The 13,215-nt window shown below is 46.9% G+C and overlaps 1 protein-coding gene and 1 long non-coding RNA gene across 6 annotated transcripts in view; one reads left to right on the top strand and one right to left on the bottom strand.

The window, feature by feature from the left end:
• Positions 1-7,426, top strand: part of MYO15A (myosin XVA) — a 93,344-nt gene extending 85,918 nt beyond the window's left edge. Inside the window, exons 60-64 of the mRNA XM_083585514.1 lie at positions 276-409; positions 1,701-1,834; positions 3,575-3,708; positions 4,464-4,604; positions 7,199-7,426. Of these exons, the coding sequence (XP_083441640.1) occupies positions 276-409; positions 1,701-1,834; positions 3,575-3,708; positions 4,464-4,604; positions 7,199-7,300 (645 nt within the window). The 3' untranslated portion in view covers positions 7,301-7,426. The remainder of the gene's footprint in view (positions 1-275; positions 410-1,700; positions 1,835-3,574; positions 3,709-4,463; positions 4,605-7,198) is intronic.
• Positions 7,427-7,815: 389 nt separating this feature from the next.
• The window catches only part of LOC310749297, a 193,288-nt gene continuing 187,888 nt past the window's right edge, over positions 7,816-13,215 (bottom strand). The window contains exons 1-3 of one of the 5 annotated variants that reach the window (XR_014541538.1): positions 12,495-13,204; positions 9,369-10,472; positions 7,816-8,953 (exon numbers count right to left, since the gene is read on the bottom strand). This is a non-coding gene — a long non-coding RNA (uncharacterized lncRNA). Of the gene's footprint in view, positions 8,954-9,368; positions 10,473-10,782; positions 11,302-11,528; positions 12,161-12,494; positions 13,205-13,215 lie in introns of those variants that run through there. The other 4 variants (XR_014541539.1, XR_014541540.1, XR_014541541.1 and 1 more) reach the window with 4 other exon arrangements.

Below are 13,215 nucleotides of genomic sequence, written 5' to 3'. Positions count from 1 at the left end.
TACATGGCTACAGAGAAGAAGGAAGTATTTCAAACAGTGATTAGAAAGATTTATAACTCAATAAAATTCCCGAACTGGGTGCCATGTCAATGCAGGAAGTAGTCTGTGACATTTCTCAAGGTACATGCTAAGGAACAGCTCCTCTGCATGGTAGCAGAATCCATGACGATTCCACCTTACGAGATTGTAGTATATACAGCATTTCAAATATTTGGAAGCTCCAAATGCTACTTAATTATTATTCGTATTTATGACCCCTCCTCTCGTTCCCTCAGGTTCTCCCTGATTATCTCAAGGGGCTCTTCAACACTCTCCCTCCCATGAGGCCGAGTGAGCAACAGTTCCAGCAAGTCTCCAAGCTGGCTGCTCTGCAGCACCGAGCAAAGGACAGCTTCTACCTGCCTACCGTGTAGGTGCCCTGGAGGTTAGGGGGCTGTGGGGACAGGGCGAAAAAGGGACATGTCCCCCCTCCAACCAGGAAGCAATTCTGAGCTGCCAGGTGCTGGGGGCTGCTTCTTATGCTCTGCCTCGATCACCAAGGCCCTCTTAGATGGCTCCCCAAGCCCCTGAGGTCTGGTCGGCCTTTACTAGGGATCATAGCTGTCAACCGTCCCTTATTTGGCGGGAAAGTCCCTTATCCCAGCACTGTGTCCCGCTGCTGTCCCTTATTGATGATGTCCCTTAAATTTCCCGGGTTTCAAAGGAAGCAGCTCCCCTCCCTCCCTCCCTGCCAGCCAGGGAGGAGGGAGGCTCCAACTGTGTTGCTTGGCTGCGTTGCTCACCCAATAAGAAGTCTAAGAACGACTGGAGGTGGGGTGGAGCTTGCATGCTTTGTGCCGATCAAATCGGCTGCGTTGCCTGGGAACTTGCCTTTGCTCAGCGCTTCCCAGTGGAGAGATGACGGTGGTTTTCCTTGCTGCATCCCCTTTGCCGGGTTGCTGCGCTGTGGGAACCACCGCTTGAGGCTTCGTTTGGCTGCTGGCTGGGCTTTCTGCCTTTGGCTTGGAGGGGCTCAGAAGTTGAACATACCTGTGTTTGGAAAATCCCTTATTTTGGCTGCTGATCCCTTATTTTCGAGACTGCTGGTCCCTTATTTTCAAATCTGTAAGTTGACAGCTATGCTAGGGATTGAGCCATGATTGTGGCAGGTCCCTCCCTGTGGAACTTCCTGCCAGTAGAGGTTTGGCAAGACGCCTTCCCCTTCTTCTTTTAGACCTCCAGTGGAAGACAGGAGTGCCTGGCGTGCTCTGGTCCATGGGGTTACAAAGAGTTGGACACAACTAAATGACTAAACAACAACAAAACTGTGTGGGCCTTTGCAATATGCGTTTCTTTTTACCAACCTGATCACCCTGATATTTCTTGGACTCCAACTCCTATCAGCCCCAGCAAGCAAGACCAGCAGGAGTGGATGATGGGAGTTGGAGTCCAATAACTTCCGGGTTGGGGAAAACTTTCCTAACTGAAATAATTTTAATTGCTTGAAGCATCTTGTTTTGAAGCTGTCTAAGACAACCTTCTCCATTCTGCTGCCCTCCAGATGTTGGACTACAACTCCCATCAGCCCCAGCCAGAATGGCCGGTAGTTAAGGATGGCGGGCGCTGTAGCCCAATAACAGCAGGAGGGCTTCTGGTTCTGCAGCCCATCCTAGGTGGTTTATGACTTCTTCTCTTCTTCTGTTTCTGCTTCCCCATCCCAGGCGGGAGGTTCAGGACTACATCCCGCCCCAGTTCTACCATCTGCAGAAGGCCCAGTCCTGGCTGGACATGGTCATGCACCACCTGCAGCAAGCGCAGGCCTTGAGTGCCCACCAAGCTCGGGCGCAGTTCCTAGGTAAGATGCTGGATTTCAAGGAAGTGGCATTATTTGACCCAGGGCATGGCACTGGGAAGGTCTTGCCCAAGTAAACAGTGCCAACCAGCCAAAATTAAAGAAATGAGCCATAATAAAAGAGACTGGCTGCCTTGGTTGAACCAGTACAGTAGGGTGGAAGCTTTCTCGGGCCAAGGGCCACATCAGCCCAGTAGAAAGCTATCAGGGGCCACGTTCAATTAGTGGGCAGGCCAGACCCACTCACATACACAAAGCTGTTTCCCATTGTCACAGAGGCATTTATTTATTTATTACCTAGCAACTCCACTCAAGGTTCACCTTCCATTTTCTTCAATTCTTTCTACAAAGTTTGTTTGTTTAAAAAAGTGAAATAAATAAAAAGCTCACCATTCATCTGCCCCAACTGCACAAAAGGCACAAAAAACTCAGCAATCCCAGCAGAACGCTGCACATCTGAACTGCAGGCCCTGCCTTACAGCTGTTTAAAGCCTCAAGCTTCAAAATGCACTTGCATCCCAAAAATGCCCATGCAATTGCAGAATGCATAAGCTCCTTTTTGCATATTTGCAAGGAGCACAAGTCTGCTGAAATATTTCCACCTCTACTTTGATCTCCTGGCAACAGATCCTCTTGCAGAGAAAGAAGCTACAGTTAACTCACATAGTACAGCACCAAAACCCTTTTCTTGCCACACTGAACAGGTAGTGGTAGGAACCAGAGAGCAGATGAAATCTAGCTGCTGAGCATCTTGCCTACTGGATGGAATGGGGGGGGGAGTTCTCCACTCCTGGACTTGAATAAAGAAATAGCCCTATCGGATTAGACCGAGGCAGGTCCATCTGGCCCAGCACCGTTTCCAAGAGCAGCCAGTCAGATACTTCCAAGAAATCCCAGCCAGTCAGATACTTCCAAGATAGTATATGAAGGAGGCAACAAACTGAGTTTCGCTGCACCCAAAAGTGAAAGTTCTATTTAGGGATCATGGTAAATAGGTGCTGTTAGATTTCTTCCTCCTTCATGGATTGTCTAATCACCTTCTACAGCCATACCTTGGAAGTTGAACGTAATCCGTTCCAGAAGTCCGTTCAACTTCCAAAACATTCGAAAGCGCGTCTTCTCATTGGCTGCAGTAAATTCCTGTAGCCAATCAGAAGCTGCGGAAGCCCTGTTGGATGTTCAGCTTCCAAAAATCATTCGGAAACCGGAACAGTCACTTCCGGGTTTGCAGCGTTTGGGAGCCAAAATGTTCGAGAACTAAGCTGTTCGCAAACCAAGGTACAGCTGTAAAGCCATCTTAACTAGTGACAATCGTTGGCACATCTTGCAGCAGTGAAACACACACGACAAAGCTGCTCCTCCATCGGGTGAGCAAAATCCTTCCTCTAAGGCAGCTGGTTTTGTTCCAGCACTGCCCAGAATGTGCTGAAAATGTTTATAGTAAAACATGCACATTCTGCTTTATAATTGAGGCGAGAAAAGTTACTGGCCCACAAGAAGTTATGTAGTCTAGCTGCAAATCTGGTTAGCCATGTGAGAGCAGGTTGCTGGGCTAGAGAGGCCATTGTCTGAATCCAACAGGCTTTTCTTACACTCTTAATTCCATAAGGGAAAAAAATCCTTTTCTCCAGATCAATCTGAAGTTGAGCAAAGGACCCCTTTGTCTCTTGCCCCAGTAATACCGTATTTCACAATAATGGTGGTGTTGCAGTTCATTCCAATTCCGCTCCGCCCCCCCTCCAGGGCTCCTGAGCGCTTTCCCCATGTTCGGCTCGTCCTTCTTCTACATCCAGAGCTGCAGCAACAACACCATCATCTCTCCCTGCATCCTGGCAGTGAACCAGAATGGACTCAACTTCCTGAACAAGGAAACCCACGTAGGTTTTGTGGATTGTCCCGCCCCCCTTTCAGGCTGCTGTTCAGCAGGCGAAGCTGACTCCTGGCCCACGACAGCAAGTCCTGTTGCGAGTCCTGATGCTGTCCTGTTTGCTGTTGGGGTCTGACTCTGAATCTGTGCGAGTCAAGGAAAGAGGCTGTGGGTTTTGCACAGCAGCGTAAGCTAGCATGGTGACAGTGTTAGTGGATCTCTGTACATGTATGTGTCTTTACTTCAAAGACCAGAAGAACTGTTTATAGTAGATAGCAGGGTTCAGCTTTGTCTTGTGTCTGGATACAGAAAACAAAGCATTCCTTTGAACTGCATGGGAAAGGAGTTTTTCTTTTTTTAAAAAATATGCTTTTTATTAGAAGAGGAAGAAGAGTTTGGGTTTGATATCCCGCTTTATCACTACCCGAAGGAGTTTCAAAGCGGCTAACATTCTCCTTTCCCTTCCTCCCCCACAACAAACACTCTGTGAGGTGAGTGGGGCTGAGAGACTTCAGAGAAGTGTGACTAGCCCAAGGTCACCCAGCAGCTGCAGGTGGAGGAGCGGGGAAGCGAACCTGGTTCACCAGATTACAAGTCTACCGCTCTTAACCACTACACCACACTGGCTTAAGTTTTATTAAGTGTATATGAAGGGAAGACTCTGCTGGGTTTTCACGTACTCTACTGGTTGAGGTGTGGTGAACTAACAGCTGACTTCCACAAGTCACTAGCAGCTACAACACGGCTCTTTCCTTCCTCTTCCAGGAACCCATTGTGACATTCTCCCTGAAAGAGATCCAGTCCACACGCACCCAACGGCCCTCGGCTGGATCCAGCTACCCCTACGTAGAGATCATGCTGGGGGGCTTGATGTCCCAAAGGATCACGCAACTGCAGCTGGAGCAGGTAAAGCAGGAAAATGCCTGTACTGATACAGCATAATTCCCCCGCGGCCAGTGGTGACTGGTACCCTTGGAACTGCCAGGGTAGAAGGCAGGGAGTCCAGGCAGTAGGCGGAACAACAGGGGGAGACAATTATTTCTGGATTTGTCTGTATCCTACTCCGTTCTGCAAAGGCAACACTGATGCCAAGGAATAATAATAATAATAATAATAATAATAATAATAATAATAATAATTTCTACCCCGCCCATCTGGCTGGGTTTCCCCAGCCACTCTGGGCGGCTTCCAACAGAATATTAAAATACAATAGTCTATTAAACATTAAAAGCTTCCCTAAACAGGGCTGCCTTCAGATGTCTTCTAAAAGTCTGGTACAGTGGTACCTCGGGTTTCAGACGCTTCAGGTTACAGATGCTTCAGGTTACAGACTCCGCTAACCCAGAAATAGTACCTCGGGTTAAGAACTTTGCTTCAGGATGAGAACAGAAATCATGCAGCGGCAGCGGGAGGCCCCATTAGCTAAAGTGGTGCCTCAGGTTAAGAACAGTTTCAGGTTAAGAACGGACCTCCAGAACGAATTAAGTTCTTAACCCAAGGTACCACTGTAGTTGTTTTTCTCTTTGGCATCTGGTGGGAGGGTGTTCCACAGGGTGGGCGCCACCACTGAGAAGGCCCTCTGCCTGGTTCCCTGTAACCTCACTTCTCGCAGCGAGGGAACCGCCAGAAGGCCTTCAGCGCTGGACCTCAGTTTCCGGGCAGAACGATGGGGGTGGAGACGCTCCTTCAGGTATACTGGAAGAAGCTGACAAGGAGATAGTCAAGGAGGTAGTCAAGTGGAGCTTGGCTGAGGGAAGCTGAGCTTGGTGGGGCCTCGGGTACCAAAATGTATTGGCCCCATTGGCCCAAAGAGATAAGCCTGCACTGCATTCATCCTAATGAGCCAGCCTCATGGCATGAGCCCAGCAAAACGCACTTAAACAGGCCTGAGGAGTTAGGGGCAACACCGAATTTTCACCTGAAGTTAGATCTGGGGTGACTTTGAGAATTCCACCTTGGGCAAAACATCCTAGGAATTTTGAGGGAAGCTGGAGCTGATTTGGTGAGACTCGTAGCATTTCTCAAGGGAGAGAGGGTGGGATCCATACATCCCCCGAAGGTGTTACGGCAAAGCAGATTTTACCCCACAGCAGATTTTCAGGTTCCTCCTTTGCCTGAAATCCTGTGGAAGTCAAGGAAAAAGCGAATAGTTGTGAGAATTCTAGCAAAATGTATCAGTGGGGTGACCTTGCATCTCCCTTTGTGGATCTGTCGCCTTTAAATTCAGACTGGCAAGCTCATTTGTACAAAAATCTGATTGGGAAAAGATTTGAGTAGGGTGTTTAGTTTTGTTCTTTGCATCCAGAAAGCATTTGTTCATTTGGATTTTATTCAGACTCCTGGCCTAAATAAAATCTCACGGCACATTACAGTGCTGCGCACCAGAGCTTCTTGATCCACATTTTCAGAATCTAGCATAAGCTTTATAATTTATTATGCACATTTAGACTTTGTTGGAAATATGATGCAACTCTGCAAATATGCTTAACTCACATCATTCTCCTCCCCTCCCCTCCCCTCTCTTTCTGTCTCCTCTGTCTTCTCCTGTCTCCTTCCACTGGCTCTGTGAAGCTTAACCTTCAGATGGTAGGTAGCATGCAATTGGGATGATAAAACTTATTTTTAAAAAATACCAGTGTGTTGCATTTTCATGTGTTCAAAGCACTCTGCACAAATTATTTTGTAATATTTACAACAGCCCTGCAAGGTAGGTAAATATTGCTATTATGCAAAAGATGAGATTCAAACAGGTGACTTTTAACTTAATCTGTTAGCCACCACAATTGCACCATGCAAAGTTGGTATTCAGATCTTGAAAAAGCCATACACAAGTTTGCTGAGCTCAGGTTGTTCCTTGGCCTTTTAAAGCTTGGGAGTAGCGAGTGTCATTGGCAAGGAGATATTAGGATATTGAGGCAGAGACATAAGGGGAGGGCAAGGCCATGGAAGGCTTTGAAAAAGTAAAGATGAGGATCTGAAATGACTTTGTGCTGGAGAAGTAGCTTAAATTTCTCCAAAAAAGATTGGATGGGCAGGATATGGTCAACGACACCCTCTGAATGTCTTCCTTATCATTTCAGTGTTATTAGAGTCTCTTAACAGAAAGATCAACTTGAATCTGTCTGGTTCCCCCATTTTAAATTTTGTAAACAGGCAGTTTCACTGTGGAGAGGTTTGATAACGCCAACAGATAGTGATGGCTAAGAAGGTGTCTTTAATACCTAGGGTGCAAACCTTTAGTATCTATGCATCTCATAATTAGTATTGTTTTGGTTTCTATGGATCTACTGTTGAATTTCTTAGAATGAACTGCCTTGCTGCCTTAGCGAGACCATGTTATGGGACCAAAAATCCAAAAAGAATTAACGGGGAGCTTTTGCTGGATCTGACACCCATCTAATTCCTTCTAAGCCCTGCTTAGTGGAGCTAGTAGCTTTTACGGCAGCGTCTCAACTAACGTCAAATCACCGTCCACCTTCTTGCTTTCCTTCCCTCTCCAGGGCCTGGAGCTTTGCCGAGTAATCGCCACCCACATGGAAAGCTTGCTGCACGCCCGCGAAAAGCGACTCACGCTCCCTCCAAGCGAGATCACGTTGTTGTGAATGGACTGGCCACACACCTCTTCCTCTCTCTCTCTCATTCTCTCTCTCAGGGCTGGCCCAATACATTTTGGCACCTGAGGCAAGCCACAAAGTGGTGCTTCCCCCCTGGAAGAAGGTGTGAGTGAATAAGGGGGGGGAGAGATTTATGTTGGGAACTAGGGTGGGAGACCAGCAGCACCTCCTAGTCGCCAAGACCTCGCGATAGAGGTGGCATTGGGGAGGGCTGTCGAGGAGGAAGCAGATATGGCCTGGGAAAATAACTGGTGAATACCAATTAATCCTGAAGTCCCACATGTGTGGGAAACTGCAAAAGGAAAATGGATGACTGCCTGAATTCAAAAAGCATGCGGGCCTTGACTCACTCTCTAGCCAAAAACCCTTTCAGGAGTTTAAAACAGAAATACATGCAGTGTTTGTAATGTGTGGGAAATATAGGTTGTTAGACCTTTAAAATGTCCCAGTATTAAGTGCTTACAGTTTGCTTCTAGGAGTGAATAGACCACAACCTTAAGTAAGCTAAAATGCTTTATTTACAGTAATCAGCGGTCTCAATGCTACAGCAGAAACAACACAGATAAAAGCTTCATGAGTACAAAAATATGAAAAGTATCTTCAAACATGGAGTCTGGGCTTAGGAGCTCCAGCCTTATGCATCTGGTCAGTTATATGGTTCAAAAATAAGAGAGAGAAAAAGGAACAGGAAACAACCTTTATTTCCTCCCTTGCCACGGGACCAATCTGAAACTTCTTTAGCATTTAAGAACTCTGTGATCCTTTACCCATTTCTTACTATTATGCACAATTTATGCAGATTTGGCTGCATAAATCTCCTACAAACATCTGGGATGTGTGTGTGTGTGTGTGTGTGTGTGTGTGTGTGTGTATGCCAGGTTTGGGAAGACTGCACTCGTCTGTCCCTATAGGCTGCTATATATGAGAAGTCCTTCTAGACCAGGAGTTGAAGCCTGAGCCCAGATTCTCCTAATAAGAAATTTGAGGTGGGTGGATAGAACCTATGGAAGAACTACTGAGCTGGACCAGATCAAGATGCCATCTGGCCTGGCACTCACTTTGCAACAGCTGTCAGCCAGATGTGTCTGGAAGCTTCCGAGCAAAGCATGATGATGAATCATCCGCTGTTTGTCCCCAGCCTCTGTCTGTTTACGTGCACAAGTTGTTTGCAAAGTTATTCACAAGTTCTGTTGTTTTTTTAACATACTTTGGTCCAGTTTCAAGAATATGGCTTTTTCTGCAACTTTGCTCTTTATTTTTATAAAAGCAACCAGTCTTCAGAAGAACTGCTATTGTGCTATTGGGGGAGAGAGAGAAAGAGAAAGAGAAGAAGCAATAGTTCCCACCCTACCTGCTATATTTTGTAATATTTTTGCATTCAAAATTGCGCTTTTTTGAGGGGGGTTATATTTGTTCACAATTTGAGCAAAATTAAAAGTGTCATTTTATGTCATACACTCATGGGTGCCTGGTCTTTTGCTCTTCACCTTTGAGGACAACAAAATCGCATTAGTCAACATTCCAAACATACATGCCAACAAGGGTGTGTGCCTGCCCCAGCATAAATGCAAAACAGTTATTGAAGATGCAATTCTACACAAGAGAGGTGGGGAACCTTTTTCAGACTTAGGGCTGCAATCCCTAGTGAAATATACTCAGAGTCGCAAAGTGATTTCATGCTCTTTATTCAGCTCATAGTGGTGAGGAGGAATGAATGAATGTCCCCTCAAAGTATCTGCTTTATATACATTATTTACACAATGGGCTGCACATGATTGGCTAATTCCGGAATTCTACTGTAAGGCAATCAGGTTGTGGATTCACTTCTATCTGGAGCATGATTGGGTGGTTCCTGCCAACCAATCATACTGCTGCATTGTTCTAGGACCAATCAGACTGCTGCATTCTGAATCCTATTGTTCTAGGACCAATCAGACTGCTGCCTTTTGGATCCTATTGTTCTAGGACCAATCAGACTGCTGCCTTTTGGATCCTATTGTTCTAGGACCAATCAGACTGCTGCAGTTTGGATCCTATTCAACTCAGTACATAACACCTAGGATTGTTCCTTTCCTCTTATTTGGTAATCCATCTCGCTCAAAAATGTCTTGGAATACATGTTGACCTAACAGAGGAGCATGCCAGCAAAAAACACAGGAGCTTGTAAACACTTCCAAGCCCCCAAACATAGATGGGACATGTAATTATATCAGGGTGACTGCATGGCTTATTCAACGGTTGGATCTTTCTGTGCCTCTGCCAGCATCTGTTAGCAGATGTTAGATAATCACTCTTATTTACTGCACCATCCATGCCTCCAGGCCCTTACAATCTAGATATCATCAGAGATGAACAGTGTCTGTCGCAGATTTTGGGGGGCCCTTGGGCAAGCCACCTTCTACGAACCACATCCCGCCTCAGTGAGACAAACTCCTCACTGCCATTATCTGCCTCTCCTCTTCCTCATTTCTACCACCCATTGGCTTGCCAGGCAGAAAGCTGTTGAGCAAGCAGGCAACCTTTAGGTCCAGTCGTGGCCGACTCTGGGGTTGCGGCGCTCATCACGCTTTATTGGCTGAGGGAGCAGGCATACAGCTTCCGGGTCATGTGGCCAGCATGACTAAGCCGCTTCTGGCGAACCAGAGCAGCGCACGGAAATGCCGTTTACCTTCCCGCTGGAGCGGTACCTATTTATCTACTTGCACTTTGACGTGCTTTCGAACTGCTAGGTTGGCAGGAGCTGGGACTGAGCAACGGGAGCTCACCCCGTCGCAAGGATTCGAACCGCTGACCTTCTGATCGGCAAGCCCTAGGCTCTGTGGTTTAACCCACAGCGCCACCCGTGTTCCTCAGGCAATGGTAGAACTCCGAAAATTTCTGAAGTGTTGATTTGTTGGTGCATTTTTTAAAAACAATAGCTCAAAAGCAAAAAAAAAAAGGTCAGCAGTTTTGACAAAAACACCCCCACCTTCAGGCAGTGGAATTTCCTGCACCTCCTCGCCACTCCTTATTTCCTGGGCCAAAAGGTAGGCAATTAAACAGGTGGGTTGCAATGATGCTGATGCGGAGGAGGTCCAAGAGGCTTTTGGCAGTGAGCACCCTCCTGGTATGTGGGACCTTGGCAGATGCCTGATCATTGTAGTGGTCCTTGATACCAACCCTAGAGGCAACAGGGGAAGGAGAAGGAAACAGGTGATTAACAAAGTGTTGCAATCATTTTGGCTACACATAGTTAAACTTAGTTATAATGCAGGGATGGGGAGCCTGTGGGGCCCTCCAGATGTTACTGGACTCCATCTCCCATCAACCAGTGCTCAGCAATGGTGGCAGATGGGTCCCTTTAAAAACACACACACCCTAATGGGGAAAGTTGTGTTGTCTGTTTAAAGGGATTGGAAGACAGCAAGAGAAGTGGCATCACGCAGGCATTTTTCCATATGGAGACGACAAAATCCATTCCAATAACCTACCAAGTTCCAAAAAGGAGGTGACTGGTCCCTTCATTAATTGACTTGGAAAAGGAGTAGGAAGGAAAGAAGATTGGCAGGGTTCAGTAAAGGCCTCCAGGAAGACATTAATGAGCCACTTATACCTGGTGCTTCCTGTTTTAAGGCCAAGGGCTCCCAAAGCGTAGGAAGAAAGTAGGTCAGAGAGCTTTGGCTTATTTGCTGGCTGACTTTCTATCCTCTTGCCTCACACAGATTTTGCTGAACGAAACGCAGCTTGGGCACAAGACACCTAACACCCCAATGCCATTATTTGCCTCCATGGGAATGTGCTGTGGTGCATCCTCCAAAAGGGATGATGTCTTCAGCTGCTTCCCCCTCCCCTTCTTCTAATCTCCTTCCTCTTGTCTGCATGTTTTTGCCCCAGAAAGACAGCATGGGAAGAGGGCTAAAAAAAGGGTGGGAGAAGCCATGGCTGAAGGCAGTTAAAAGGAAAGCATGGCTATCCAGCTTGTGATTTGGTAGTTCTAGTATATTTTATTTTTTTAATTCAGTTTTAGAATTGAAAACAGCTGCTCACTTTTGGGTAAGGATTGCCTCCAGGTGAGCAGTGGGAGGAGCTTTGCAAATTTGCCTCTGCCCTCCCCACACTTTCAAAGTTACTAACACCGCTACATATGGGCAGGCAGGCAGTAATTTTTTGCTAATAACTTGCAGGTTTGTGGAATAATAAAGAATTTTTTATTATTCTGAATCGGAATTTGAAAAACCTCTGTCTTTGGTGTGTATCATAAACTCAGGCATTCACTATACCAAGAGGCTGAGGAAAGCCAATTATCCCATGGTGCATCAGTGCTGGCCCTGGTTGTGTCAAGGGGAAGCAGAGGCTCAAGGGAGATATTCTGAGGAAAGCCAAATTTTCCCATGGTGCATCAGTGCTGGCCCTGGTTGTGTCAAGGGGAAGCAGAGGCTCAAGGGAGATATTCTGAGGAAAGCCAATTATCCCATGATGCATCAGTGCTGGCCCTGGTTGTGTCAAGGGGAAGCAGAGGCTCAAGGGAGATATTCTGAGGAAAGCCAAATTTTCCCATGGTGCATCAGTGCTGGCCCTGGTTGTGTCAAGGGGAAGCAGAGGCTCAAGGGAGATATTCTGAGGAAAGCCAATTATCCCATGATGCATCAGTGCTGGCCCTGGTTGTGTCAAGGGGAAGCAGAGGCTCAAGGGAGATATTCTGAGGAAAGCCAAATTTTCCCATGGTGCATCAGTGCTGGCCCTGGTTGTGTCAAGGGGAAGCAGAGGCTCAAGGGAGATATTCTGAGGAAAGCCAATTATCCCATGATGCATCAGTGCTGGCCCTGGTTGTGTCAAGGGGAAGCAGAGGCTCAAGGGAGATATTCTGAGGAAAGCCAAATTTTCCCATGGTGCATCAGTGCTGTCCCTGGTTGTGTCAAGGGGAAGCAGAGGCTCAAGGGAGATATTCTGAGGAAAGCCAAATTTTCCCATGGTGCATCAGTGCTGGCCCTGGTTGTGTCAAGGGGAAGCAGAGGCTCAAGGGAGATATTCTGAGGAAAGCCAAATTTTCCCATGGTGCATCAGTGCTGGCCCTGGTTGTGTCAATCAGTGGTTCCCTTGATGAACCCTGCAGTGTACTCTATCTTCTTCAAAAATCACCACAGCAAATTTTAGCGTGAGACCCTTAAAAACCTCACGCTTCTGCTGTGATAGGAAATTTCACCATTGTCTGAGGCGCTTCATTAGCCACTCCCCCACCGATCCTTGAAAGCATCTGTTTCATTTCTGCAAATCAGCGGGCAGGCTTGTCATTTTGAGCCCGCCTCATAGGGTCAGCATGGCCAATCCGCGCTGAGGTAGGCGGTGAAGAAAGGAGGGGCAGCCTGTTGAGTTGGCCACGCCCCCTACAGTACCCAACCCAAGCGTCTATGCATAAACCCCACCCTATGCTCGCTACGTCATTGCGATTGACGGCGTGGAAATGGCGCTTCATGCGCGCGTGCACTAAGGAGCATGCGCAGAGAACATTAAAGGCCCTTAAGGAGTCCTTCATATAGAGGTAGGGAAACAAGAGTTTTACACGCACAGCTTTCACTTCCGGCTTCCATTCCATCGCCGTAATATAAAGGACATTGTTACATAACGGATAATGAGAGCACCACTCCACCCTTCCACGTTCCAATCTCTATGGTGCCTTTTATAGCTACGCACTTTGCTCAGCGCATGCGCCATTAGCTGCCGGAAGTGTATATTTTATATACGCCTATGACTTTCTTTTTTCAAAAAAGATTTTTTTACTGAGTCTGTATAATATTAGCTTGACCTCTCTTTTTTTTTTATCCTTGTGAGAGAATCGAAAACAGCCAACGGCCTGTTCCGATGCTCACCGGAAGCAGCCGCTCTACCTTTTCCCATTTCTATGGCGATGAAAAAAACAGGGGGCG

This window comes from Podarcis filfolensis (assembly GCF_964270895.1).
Source record: "Podarcis filfolensis genome assembly, chromosome: 14".
Taxonomy (NCBI): Eukaryota; Metazoa; Chordata; class Lepidosauria; order Squamata; family Lacertidae; genus Podarcis; species Podarcis filfolensis.
The sequence above is the reverse complement of the archived record's forward strand: the minus strand, read 5'-3'. Positions and strand labels throughout refer to the sequence as shown.